Source organism: Colobus angolensis, unplaced genomic scaffold (assembly GCF_000951035.1).
Source record: "Colobus angolensis palliatus isolate OR3802 unplaced genomic scaffold, Cang.pa_1.0 Scaffold515, whole genome shotgun sequence".
Classification (NCBI taxonomy): Eukaryota; Metazoa; Chordata; class Mammalia; order Primates; family Cercopithecidae; genus Colobus; species Colobus angolensis.
This window is the reverse complement of record NW_012118655.1, coordinates 857954-871134: the sequence shown is the minus strand read 5'-3', so window position 1 is coordinate 871134 and position 13181 is coordinate 857954. Positions and strand designations below refer to the sequence as shown.

Below are 13181 nucleotides of genomic sequence, written 5' to 3'. Positions count from 1 at the left end.
TGATGTTAGGGTGTCAATTTTAGATCTTTCCTGCTTTCTCTTGTGGGCATTTAGTGCTATAAATTTCCCTCTATACACTGCTTTAAATGTATCCCAGAGACACATTGTATCTGCCACTTCTAATAGCATGGCCACCTCTTCTTGGGGCCTCAGGGATCTCATCTGTAAAATGGACAAGAGCCTGGACACCTTGCTTCCATCATAGGGTGGCTGTAGCGGCAGAAGCTCTAGGGAGCCTGTGGGGCAGGAGGGATTTGTGCCTGAGCCTTTGTCATTTGCTCCGTGAGGTATCCCGCCCCTCCATCTGGGCACCAGCCATGGTCCTTGCCCACCTCATCTTGCAGAGACAAAGCAACCCATCCTAGGACCCATGGGTAAGAGGCTGGCAGGGCCAGGGTTTGTCTGAGATCATCAGCCTGTCAAGCCCGCCCTGTTCTGGAGCCCTTTCTCAACCCTGGCTGAAGGACATGGGGAGTCCCGAGGAGGTGCAGCCTTGGGGTGAACTGGCTGGTCTGCCCTGTGCTGGGGCTAAGGATCAAGGCCCTGCCCTTTCCTGGGGAGACTGGAAGCCAGGGTCCCTCTACCATGGCCACCTGGAGCCTTTCTGAGCCTTCTGGAGCCCCAGCATGACAGGGAGAGTCAGTTTTTCAATCAAGCAATTGAGGACCCTGCCCCTTTAAATTCTGTTAAAGAGAAAATTAATGACTGGTCCCTGAGCAAAGCCCTATGAGGGAGGAAATTGCCCTGCATCCTGAGGACACCAGTCCAGCCTGTGCAGACCCCCGGGGCTGCTCGCCACCGACCCTAGGTCTGCAGAATTGTCCATTTCTTCTTGTCCTTCAGGATGCAAGGAGGCCCAAAAGGAGCTTGGGATGACATGTGGTTGTGGCAACAAACTGTGCAGGTGGGTTAGACTTTCTACCTGGATGCCTGGGTGAAGGTCATCCTTGAATCCTGCAGGAAATGGCTTATTCATTCTTCTGGATTTTCCCACTTATCAGAGTCTCTGTTGACCTGCCAGTCCCAGTTTTTTTGCGTGCAGAAAATCTTATGTAGCAGGGCAGTCTGACAGCCCAGGATTCAGGATCTTTAGACATTAGCTTTAACTCCAAAGTCCATGCTCACAACATGGGCATCTATCCTGGCTAACCAAGCAGGGGACTGGGAGGCAAAGTGACCTGTCCCAAACTTTGCTGTGTGTCTGATCCTCTCGCTATTCAAAAGCATTAGCAAGAGGGGCTCAACTCCTTAAGCAGGCAGCTATTCTACTTGAAATGACTGTGAAGGCTTTACAACAGTCCCTGTGGATGAGGTCACTTGGCTGCGTGTTTGGTACTTGTATACAGCATGCAATCACTGCCGAGCACTGCCCTTGCTCCTGGCATGGGTTTGTGCGTGATGATGCAGCCCTGCCCACACCATCCTGTCCTCTGACCGTGCCACTCAGAAAGACACACTTAGCAAGCTTCCCACCTTCCTGTCCTTTTGACACACCCATTTGCAACAATTCCCCTACTGGGTTGATGCATCCAGAAATGAGCTTTCTAACTGCAAATTCTTTCGAGTGGGGTCTGACCCAGTTATGCTGTGCAATCTCTTCCATCCTCTGTGGGCCTTGCCTTTTTGAGACACCCAGTGACCACACCATGGATGAGGAGGGAGTGAGGGAAGCATCTGCCTTGCTGGGTACCTTTCCTCTTTTCCAAATGTATTTCTGAGACAGAACTTGAATGAGACCTTTATGGGAAACATGTTTTATTTTTGCCATTTAGCTGTGAAATCATCAGGATTCAGACATAAGATAGTGTAATTATTCTGCAAACACCCAGTGGACAGCTCCCGTGTCACCCATAGCACCCGAGGGTGGGCAAACTGGCTCATTTTGGCTCTTCCAAGAAGTGAATCCAACTGGTGACAGGGGACTCAGAGGCAACTTCTCTTCTCCTTTCCCACAGGGAGACATCTCCTGCTTCATTTTCCAGGGCAATGTAGGCTGAGCACATCCCAAAGTGCTCAGATAAGCTGCTTGGTGGCTACAGGCTTACCAGGGCCTGGACCAGCCAAGGACCGAACCCAGGCTGTTGGAAGACAGCTTGGACTCCGTTTCACACAGGGCCAGTTTAAAAGATGTATCACAACCACAGTGGGCAGAACAGCCTCTTAGAATGAGCGATTCTTGAGTGATCACTGGGAGCTTGTCCTAGAGAAAGACATGGAGGCACAAATGCAGAAGGCCAAGGGTGAGTAAAGAAACTTCTTCCTTTGAGTGACCACAGAAGAGGGGCCCCATTCCAAAGATGCTGTTCTGGATCATTCCACAGTAGAGGAAGCACTGGCGCTTCCTGCTGGCAAAGCTGACAGACCCCAACATGCCCATGGCCCCTTAATTGATGTTCCTACCCCATTCTTCAAAATTCCTTAAAGGGCACCCCCGCACCTGTCCTGCCCCAAGCTTGAGTTCATATCATAACCCATTTTAGCACCTTGAGCGCTGGCACTGGAGTGGAGGGAAACTTGGGGAAGAGATGTTCCTCCCATCTCCAGGCAGGTTGGAAGGGCTGAGGCCGGGGGCGCTATGGTAACAACAGCCCTGAACTCCATCCCATGCAAGCTCCAGATGGTTGGCTTTGGACTTCTTCAGGAGAGTGGTTTTTCTCAAGTGCAGGGGGTTTGGATTAAAGTGACATTTGTGCATAGACACGTTTTCTACAATGATCAGTCAGCTGCCCTATCCATGGGGTAAAGAGGCCTCAACTCTTCTTCCCTGCCTCCCTCCTCTCTTGTCTCACAGACTACTTGCTAGTTTTCCTGTTTTTTTAATAAAAATTCAGTCCAAGATACATAATTTAAAAATTCAAAGAGTGCTACAAGGCATGAAGGAAAATAGCAGCTTCTTGTCCCATTTCTATCCAAATTCCCCTCCCTAAACTCTTTCTTCTGATGTTTATCTCCGTATTTCTAGGTAATATGCTTATGCAATTAATTCTTGATTTGTCAATTTTAAATGCCTATTGACTTCTTATGATGGAAGATGGGGCGAGGTTGCTTCTAGCCCCCTTTCATGTCTACAACTTCCCTCCTTCCATCCTTCTAATATATTTATGTCACATTTTTGTTAAATCAATATTCCATTTTTATTTTATTACAATTATATATGTACTGTTCACTGCTGAATGAAAAAATACTCTAGGATCACATTTTATTTCTTCTGTAACTCTTTATTCTTCTAGGAGTTAATAACTACCTCACTTTTTTGTCTGCTTAGTTTAAGTCATTATCCTACTAATTCTTCCAAAGCTCTCCAGCAGAATTTCAAAATCCCTCTGAACATTATTTTTTCTATAATTAAGCAATCTGATCAATGATTGCTCCCATTTTCCCCAAAGGCTGCCCTCCAGCTTCCCTTGGGATGGCTCACTCTCTTGTTCTGCTGCACAGCGCTGGTCCTTGGACTTCCCTGCCTCTGTCTAGTGTTGGATCTTCTGTTACCTGGATTCCAACTCTTCCTCCTCCTTGGTTTATTCCCTTGGAGTGTACATGTCGGTTTCCCATTGGATACATTTTTCTTCCGAAGCCAGCTCCAGAAGGCTGGACACCCTGGCATCTCAAGGTGCCTGGTAACCACCAGGTGTATGCTTGCCAATGGTGTTGAGCATTTTCACATCACCAGAGGCGCATCCAGACTCACAACTCTCAACTCACAAGTATAGGAGAGTTTAACTTAAACTCAGACAGTTCCATCTGCCCTGGGGTGTCAGTCTTCAACCCAGCATCTAGCCAGATCTCTCAAAAAGAATTTCTTTTGATGAACAGAATGAGACGGGAGAGATGGATTTACTAGGCTAGAAGCAGACTTATCCTGCAGAAAATGGTTGCTGGTCATCAGTAAGACCAGGGCCACTGTTGTCATATTTCACCTAAATCCTGCAGACTAGGAGGTGTCCCTTTCCTCAAGAAACTGTATTTTTATACAGTGAGAAATTGTTATAAATACCAATTTTGTTAGAATAAGGCATTTTACTGGCATATTGAGAGTAGATCAACACGGATGTAGACGACATTAGCTAGACAAACTCTCAGCAGGATGTGATTTGCCGTGTATTAAACCTCTAGACTGTGAAATCAATTAAAATCAATACAGCCTCAAGTGTCCAAGAAGCACAGAGCAACGAACTAAGTATTAGCATTCTTTCAAATATGAACTTCATATTTTAACATATTTTAATATAGGTATTGCCTGCAATGTGACAACAAGGCATAAACTTTGTTTAAAAGAAATATTTTTGATGGGAAGAGAGGAGGAGGGGTTCAGCCCAGTTGCATATACCTATAACCCAATCTGCTAGGTCAGAGGAGAGCAGATGGGTTGAAGATGAGAACAGAAGTATTCTCACAATGAAAGTATACCTCGACTTGCCCAGTGAGTCCAAGGGCAGATAAAAGACGTCTTGGACACAGTTTGTAGGGAGTGACCTGGAAAAAAAGTAGACTGGTGATGGAGCTCCAAAAACCCTCATCTCTGGGAGAAGCTCGCTTAACTCAGGACAAAGCCTTTGCTTGCTCCAGTGACACTTTGTAACACAGAGGAACAAGTGAGCAAGGAGAGGGACTCTCTGGATTGAATCCTGGCTAACAATAAAAGTCTCTTTGCTGACCTTGGAATGTTGGAACTCTTAGAAGAAAGAAACTTTGTAATAGCAAAATAAGGGAATATTGGGTAGAGTTGAAGTGACCAGGACACTTCCAAGTTTTTCAAAAAAGTGAGGGAAATTTTCAGATTTTTCAAAAAAGTGAGGGAAAAATAGGCCTTCATAAGGTAATATGGGTCATGATGTGTTAGAGATAATAACAAGATAATATTAACTATCTGCCTCTCAGTACACCAAAGGGGAATAAAATAGACAATAGCTAAAAAAGCAGGAAGACTAGGGTGTAAACTAATAGTAACAAATGTTGGGATGAGAACAAAACAAAGGAAGGTATAAACCTGAAAGAACAATTTCTTTCAGTTATTTGGGAGAAAGTTACCAACTAGTTTCTCTTTGATAGGTATTTCACTTTGTGCTAAGGAAATAGCAACAAACAAGACATACCCAGGCTGATCGTCTAGCAGGGAATACTGACATCAAGCAAGTAATGAAAAATGTGTTAACTCAGCTAGCTACCAATAGAAGTGAACTTCCTCAACCTGGCAAATGGTATCTATGAAAAACGCACAGTGATCATCATATTTAATAGCAAAGAACTGGGTGTTTTCTCCCAAGATTAGGAACACAAGGTTGTCTGCTTTGTTCACTTCTATTTGGCATTGTATTAGAGGTTCTAGCCAGGACAATTAGGCAAGAAAAAGAAATAAAAAGCTCTATATTGGAGTGGAAAAATAAAACTATCTTTACTTGCAGATTACATGATTTTTGAATATATAAAGTTCTAAGGAAGCTCTTTAAAAATATTGGAACTAATAAACAAGTTTAGCAAGGTTGCAGGATGTAAGATCAATATAAAATCATTTTTATTGCTGTACACTTGCAATGAAAATCTGAAAATAATATTAACAATTTTATTTAAAATTGCATCCCAAACTACAATAGTTAGGAATAAATTTAACAAGGAAAGTGTAAGACTTCTACACTGAAAACTGTAAATCGCTGCTCAAAAAAATTAAAGAAGATCTATAAAAATGAAGAGACACATGGAACAAAAGATTTTATATTGTGAAGATGCCAATATTCCCCAGATTGACCTTTAGATTTAATGAACTCTCTATCAAAATCCCAGAAACTGATACGTTGATTCTAAAATTTATATGTAAATGCAAGGAACCCAGAATAGCCAAAATCGTCTTGAAAAGCAAAATAAAGTTGGAAAACTCACACTTCCTGATTTCAAAACTTACAATAACATTGTAGCAATCAACACAGTGTGATACTGGCATAAGATACACATATAAATCAATGGAACAGAAAGGAAAGTTCATAAATAAATTCTTATATTCAACTGATTTTTGAAAAGGGTTCCAAGACAAAGAAACAGGAGAATGAATAGTTTTTTTCAGCAACTGGTGCTGGGACAAATGAATGAATGCAAAAGAATGAAATTAGAACCCTATTTCACACCATATAAAAAATGACCTCAAAATGGATTAAAGACCTAAATGTAAAAGCTAAACTATACAACTTTTTGAAGAAAAACCAGAATAAATAGTTTGACCTTGGGTTTGGCAATGATTTCTCAGCTATACCACCACAAATATGTGACAAAAGAAAACAATAGATAAATTAGACTCCATCAAAATTAAAGACTCATATGCTACAGACGATAGTATCAAAAAACTGCAAAGACAACCTGCAGAAGGGGAGAAAACTTTTGCAAATCACGTATATAAGGAATTTGTGTCTACAATATACAAAGAACATCTACAACTCCTCAGTAGTAAAAATATAAATAACGCAGCTTAAAAATAGACAAAGAACTAAATGAACATTTCTCCAAAGATCTATAAATAATCCATAAGCACTGAAAAGATGCTCAAAATCATTAGTCATCATGAAAATGCAAATCAAAACCACAGTGAGATATCACTTCACACTGTCTAGGATTGCTATAAAAGACAATGACAAGGGTTGCTGAGGATGTGGAGAAACTGGAATTCTCATTTGCAGCTAGATGGTGGGAATGTAAAATGGTGTAGCTGCTTTGGAAAACAGTTTGGTGGTTCCTCAAAAAGTTACAAATAGAATTTCCATATGATCCAGCAGTTCCACTCATAACTATACACCCAATTGAAATAAAAACATATGTCCCCCCAAAAACCTGTGCACAAACATTCATAGCAGGATTATTAATAATAGGCAAAACTAGAAACAACCCACATGTCTATCAACTGAGGAATAGATGAAAAAAATGGGGTATAGCCACAATGAAATATTATTTGGCACTTAAAAGGAATGAAGTACTGATACATGCTACAACATGGATGAATCCTGACAACATTACGCTAAGTGAAAGAAGCCAGTCATAGAGGACCACATGTTGTGTGGATCACTCATATGAAATGTCCAGAATAGGTAAACTTACAGATTCAGAAGATAGATCAGTGGTTGCCTCCGGCTAGAGGGTGGGACACAATTGGGAAACAACTGCTGTGGGCATGCTAGATGGGCATGGGGTTTCTTTTTTGTGGTGATAAAAATGTTCTAACAATCATATTGTGGTGATTGTCGCACAACTCTGACTATGCTAAAAACCATTGAACTCTATACTTTAAATGAGCAAACTGTACAATGTGTGAATTATATCTCAATACATTTCTTTAAAAGAAGGAATGGGCTACAACCAAGTGTGTTGAATGTTATGACGGGGGAGGGGTGATATGTGAGTGAATCATATGGGAACCAACTGGGAATCACATGGGAAATCATATGGGAATCACACGGGAAACCAACTGGGCTAAGGCATAAAGGATCAGGAATTTGGTGACTGATAGCCAAGACAGAGCAGACAGTAAGGCCAAAGGCCTGAGGCTGGGAAAAGCATGGAAAATAGAAGGAAGTAAAGGTGTGATGGTGTAGTGGGAGTACAGAGCAGGAAAAAGAGGCACGAGTTGTGGTTAGATGGTGGGCAGGGGCCAGAGGAGGCAGGCTCTTGTGGTCCATGTTAATGATGGCAGATTTTTCCTTTGAGCAATGGGAGAACATTGAAGGGTTTTTAAGCCTGGAGAATGTAATGATTGGATCTGAATTTTTAAAAGTGTAGTTCGGCTGTAGGAAATTGATTTGAGGGATACGAGTGGATATAGGAAAACCAGATAGGGAGGTCATGCCAAAGTCAGGGAGAAAGATGATGTCTAAGAAATCTCAACTGAAGCAGTTAGCAGGGAGAGTAGGAAGTGAGAATATGTAGACGATGAGCTCTTCTGTGAAACTTGGTTGTAATGAGAGGAAAGAGGTGGAGTTCAGCTGGAAGAGGTAGGAGATAAAGAAATTTAAAAGATGCACATTTTTAAATGGGAGTTAAATGACTCCAGAAGACAAAGACAGGTTTAGTATTCAGAAGACAGAAGAGAGAGAGAATTCATTCAATCAGGCCCTTGAGAAGGTGAAGGGTAATGAGAAACAGAATGTCCTTAAAGGGATGTGCCCTTTAACTTAACAGGAAGAAGAAGGGAAATAATTACAGAGGAAGGTGGATTTGTAGATTTGGAGGCAGAACTTCTTCACCCTCCTGCCTCCAATTCTGTAAAGCAAACCACAAGCCAAGAGTGAGGGGATGTGCTTTAATGATGTGATGCCAGAGGGTGGTGATCAATGAGGAAGCTAGGGAAGCACTCCTGGGGGTGATGATAGGCATTAATGAAAGAAACTGAAGTAAACACAACAATGCCTCTAATATTATACTTCCTTCTGACACATTTTTTAAAAATAGGAAGGGTGGAAAGATTAGTTAAGAGAGAATTGGGGCCCTGTACAGGAGAAAAGATAATAAGAGAGAATCCAGTTGTTTTGAAAGTTTAAGCCTTTAGGCCCTGTATATCAAATTAGCTTAAATATACAATTGACGAATCATTTTTGATATTAGAAATCCTGCAGATTGGAACAGGCACAATCAAACTGAAAATAATCAAGTGTTCTGTTTTTAAAAAGGAGTGAAAGGAGAACTCAAGGAAATATGGTTGGGTCAAATTAACTATGATCTCTGCAGTATTAATTTGCGATCATTAGAAAGCATCAAATGTTCATCAGGAAATCTTTATGCTAAAACATTATTTATGGAGGCAGTGTCTGTCTCTTGACTTCAAGGTACATGAATGGGAGATTAAATACTGTTTACAAAAACAATCGAGTTTTAGGCAATATTGTCACAGGTCGGCTGCATGGAGAACTAGATACTTCAAAGGTACATTGGCACATAGAGAATGGTCACCAGGAGGTCTGGATGAAAACCAACAGGAATAATTAAAGAAGATGGGCTTTGGGGCAAAACAGCAAAGGTATCCTCCTTTGTAGGTCGTGCATGTCCAGTATTTTTTTCTACAGTGGTCCAGAGAGTAGAGCCAGCAGCATGAGTAGAAAGTTTCAGGGAAGTAGATGATTGCCTCTAGCTAAGGAATACTTAACACTTGGAGATGTCCAACAACGGGAACTACAACATCTTGAGCTCCCCAGTCCTAAAGGATTCTAGAGGACTGATGGGGCTTCTGCTACAGCAGGGTTGGGGTGTGGACTATATAACTCTAGGGTCTGTTCCATGAAAAAGAATGTAGAGGAAATGACATGAGTGTTAATTCTTCAGCACACTCATGCTAGAGGGATAAACACTGATGCCTACAGATATTCATCATCTGTCCAAAGCTGCACAGTGAGACAATGGTACAGCTGGGGCTAGAGCCCGCTCTTCTCTCCCCAAGGCCTGACCATTTCTACCATTTCTGTTACTCTACACCGTTCAATTTCCACCATTTCTCTTGCCTTTCCTGTGATGAGAGATCACTTTTTTCCTTTGGAACTTCAGTAAAGAATTCTAAACCCTCATTCATGCCTTTCAAGCCACGCCTTTCCATAAAGGTCCATTGGTCTACATTGTCTGCATGAAATCTGCAGCATTGGCCTTGAAACTCAAGGGCCTGGAGCAGCTAAGCCTTGGTTCACTTCAGTAAGGGTCTGTCATCCCTGGGGAGGCTGTCCCAAGGAAAGAGTCTTATATGCAGTTCCTGGAGGAGAAGGGGGACTCATGCTCCCAGGAGGGAAAGACTCCAGAGCTACCATGTCTTACCTGAGCCGTGGGGTCTGCTTTCCTCTTTGCTTCAGTTGTACATGACCAGGTTCATCCACTGAAAAATAAGCATCATCGTTACAACAATTCTTTACACTTGTTAGCTGAATACAGACCAGGGCAAATGCCATCCGCCTCCCTTGAAAGACCTCAGTCCAGTCTCATCACCCCTTGCAGCTAATTCCAACCCAAGCTGGGTACAGGGTGGGGTTGTCTCACAGCACATCTTCTGCTACTCCCTGAATAACCAGGCAGTAGGACATATATCTTAGGTCTACCAGTTGGCTGGTCAGGAGCCTCTAAAACTCAATGGGAGTAAGTTTAATGTACAATGAGCTCAGCGGGCTGTCCTTCTGTTCCCTCCTGGATTTATGACTCCCACATAATCCTCTGCTTTATTAAGCTATTGGAAAAAAAATAAAATCTGTCTGCCAAGATCCTAAAGCAGCCTGGCGGCCAGCGATATATAAGGCAGTAATTGGAGGTTGAGGGGACAGCTTGGCTGGCCTTTGACAGACCGTTCAATATCCTCAGGGAAAAAAATGCCCCCTGGAATCAAGTCAGGGGAGGCAGCCTAGGACTGTGCCTGCCCCAGGGAGGGGAAGGTACTCACCTCCGTTTCTGTCAGGTAGAGTCCTTTTCCATCCTTGGAGAGGTTGCGGAAAGTCTCTAGGAAAAGAAGGGAAGGTTTTGACTGACTGAGGAGGGAGGAATCCAGGCAGTTCAGGGGAGGCAGGCCTGGGCCTATAAGAAGCACAGGAGGTGATTCTGTAAAGCAACCCCTCCTGCTGCATGGGGTGTGCCTGTCACCTGTCCTCTTCTCTGTCCAGCCGAGCTCTGCACAGGGTGAGTGGCTCAGGGCTCGCCACCTCAGAGGGACTCTGTGCCTGCTCTTCCCACTCTCCTCTCCCTCTCCCAGCTTCCTTGCACTCCCTGCCCCTGCATCCATCCACACTAGGCTGTGGGGATGTGAGGGCTTGTTATTCTTTCGGTGATACAATTTGGGGACCTCCCATGTGCAACCAACTGAGAACTGTGTGGGGGTTGAACCTCGGGCTTCTTTTTCACCCTCCTAGAGCCTTAGTCCCTCGATCTTTTCTGCCCAGCTCACAGCTGCAGGCTTTGTAGCGGTGCCTCACAGCAGGCTGGTGAGAGGATTATGAGTGTTGGGGGGGGGGGTCTGGCCTCTCTCCCGCAATCACAGCCACCCCACTCTGGCCCGGGGTTTCACACTAGATTTCATTAAAACCAAAGGGTCACGCTGCTAAAAGGTGTGGAAACTTCGGCCCACACAGTTGGATTTCTGAAGCCTGAGGAGGGACCTCCTACACCCACTTATTCACTTGTGTGTGAAATTCCTTCAGTGAGGACCAAAATCCTTCATTACATAACTGAAGAGCAGGTTTCAATGATAAACACAACCTGGAGAGGGAGACAGCATGATTTCAATTAACCTTGTTCCTGAGAGGGGCTGGGCAGGGTGATGAAGAAAAGAGACCCGGGATGGGGAACTACAGGGGAGGGGGGGCGTGCAGAGGGAGCTGGTCATGCCATCTGCAGCTTTGGTTGGTGCCCCACGCAGGCTGCCAGCCCACCCTGCTGCTGAGGCCTCAGGCAGGCCTGGGGTGGGGTAAGGGGTGGCCGGTCCTCTCCTGTGTTCTCCGGTCACTGCCAAGGTCTCTGGGATGCCCCTCGATGACACTTACTTGCCATGGCTTCAAGCCGCATCAGGAAGCAGACCAGGCTGGGGAAGCTGACCCTGCCGACGCTGTCGCTGTACCTGAGGGTCACCAGACGCAGCAGCTCACGACTGACAAAGATCCCTCTGAGGAAGTCTGGGGCCACAGGTGAGCGAGTGAGTGAGAGGCGGCTAGGGCTGGGGGGTTTCCTCTGCTTCTTAGGGTCTGAGAGACCTGTTCAGAGGTCCCGGCAACCTCCCACCAACTCCTCCTCCCACTCAGCCCCCTCCCTTCAGTGTCTTCTCTTTCTCATTGGTTATTGGGCCCCAGGAACCTAGTTCTGGAGTCTGGTCAGAGACCAGGTGAAGATACTAAAGACACTGCTCTGGGGACACATCAGTCTTCGCAATCATCTGATCATTCCCATGTAATGGGAGAGCTGCTGGGACACCTGGGGGTTGCTTCTAGCCCTGCCTGTCAAACTTCTCTCTGCTGATGACCTTGACAACCTTCCCCCGATCCATGACTGTAGGTAGGTTGTTTAGGGATGCCGCTAGTGTAGGTGGGAGTGGCCCCTGCCATAAGGAGATGCAGTCCTAATTCCATCCAGGGAAAAGACTGACCCTTGGCGGGACAGCAGAATGCAGAAGGTGGCCTCAGGCAGGCAGGAGCTCAGTGCCTTGTCATCCTGTGCTTCTAGTTATAAGCTCCAGGGAGGCACCAACTTCACAGGGCCAAGTACATACTGGCTCACAGTCAGGCTTTGCAAGATTTAGAGAGCCAGTAGAACCCTGCAAACCAAACCATCCATCATGGGGACAAGCCTGGTGGCCCGTGAGCCTCTGGCAGCCAGAGACACACATGCTTTCTCTGGCAGAGTTAATAAAACATGAACTTGAATGCCTTTAGATAAGCCAGGTCCTCTCCTGCTTGCCACGTTCTCAGTCAGCTGTTTTCTGACTATGAGCTCCATCGCCCCTTTCACTTACCTGCCTGGCTGCTGAAGGCTTATTGAGTTGAATTCGAACAATTTTCTACTTTTTTCTCTTTTATTATTCTGGAGTCATGAGTGAGGTCTTTTTAAAAGATTTCATCTTTAATGGATTCTTAAAGTGTGGTCCCCAGACCAGGGGCATGAGTATCCCCTGGGAGTTTGTTAGAAATGCAAATTTCTGAGCCCCACCCAGACCTCCTGATCAGAGGTGCAACAATCTGGGCTTTAACAAGCCCTGAAGGGGATTCGGAGGCAGCTCGGGTTTGAGAGTCCCAGCTCTACGTTATGAAGCATTAAGGGGAGGATCTGGGCTACAGCTGGGGGCAGCAGCCTGATCTTTCTGCCCTGTCTCCAGGCCAGGAGCCATGGGAGGGAGGGAGGATGATGGAGACCCTCCTTCTGGTGTTAACCCGGGAAAATGTGATTTTACATTTTATTAAAGGAAGGTGACCATTTCCTTGTGCAACTTTTTTTGTGATCCATTTTCCCCATCGGGACGGTGGAGGTAATGATTCCTGCCCTTCCCAGTTCACAGGGTAGTCCAGACAGTCAAATGAGATGACGCGAACAGAAGTGCTTGGTGAACCATGGAGCACTTATGCACCCTAAGGTATTATTATCATTATCCCAGGGCTGAAAGCCTTTGCCTACTTGAAGCAGACAGATGCCATTTGATTTAATTTAGCCCCAAACTCTCTGTGAAGAGAGAGCGTTCATCAGCCAGCTTGTGGGTATTT

At 44.7% G+C, this 13181-nt stretch overlaps 1 protein-coding gene across 2 annotated transcripts in view; it reads right to left on the bottom strand.

Annotated features, from left to right (window-relative positions):
* Positions 1 to 1738: 1738 nt before the first annotated feature.
* Positions 1739 to 13181, bottom strand: part of CAPN13 (calpain 13) — an 84759-nt gene continuing 73316 nt past the window's right edge. For both annotated transcript variants that reach the window (XM_011960560.1, XM_011960561.1), the window contains 4 exons: positions 11478 to 11606; positions 10385 to 10440; positions 9772 to 9829; positions 1739 to 2200 (listed from right to left, as the gene is read on the bottom strand). In XM_011960560.1, coding sequence (XP_011815950.1) covers positions 9803 to 9829; positions 10385 to 10440; positions 11478 to 11606 — 212 coding nt within the window. In that variant the 3' untranslated portion in view covers positions 1739 to 2200; positions 9772 to 9802. The remainder of the gene's footprint in view (positions 2201 to 9771; positions 9830 to 10384; positions 10441 to 11477; positions 11607 to 13181) is intronic.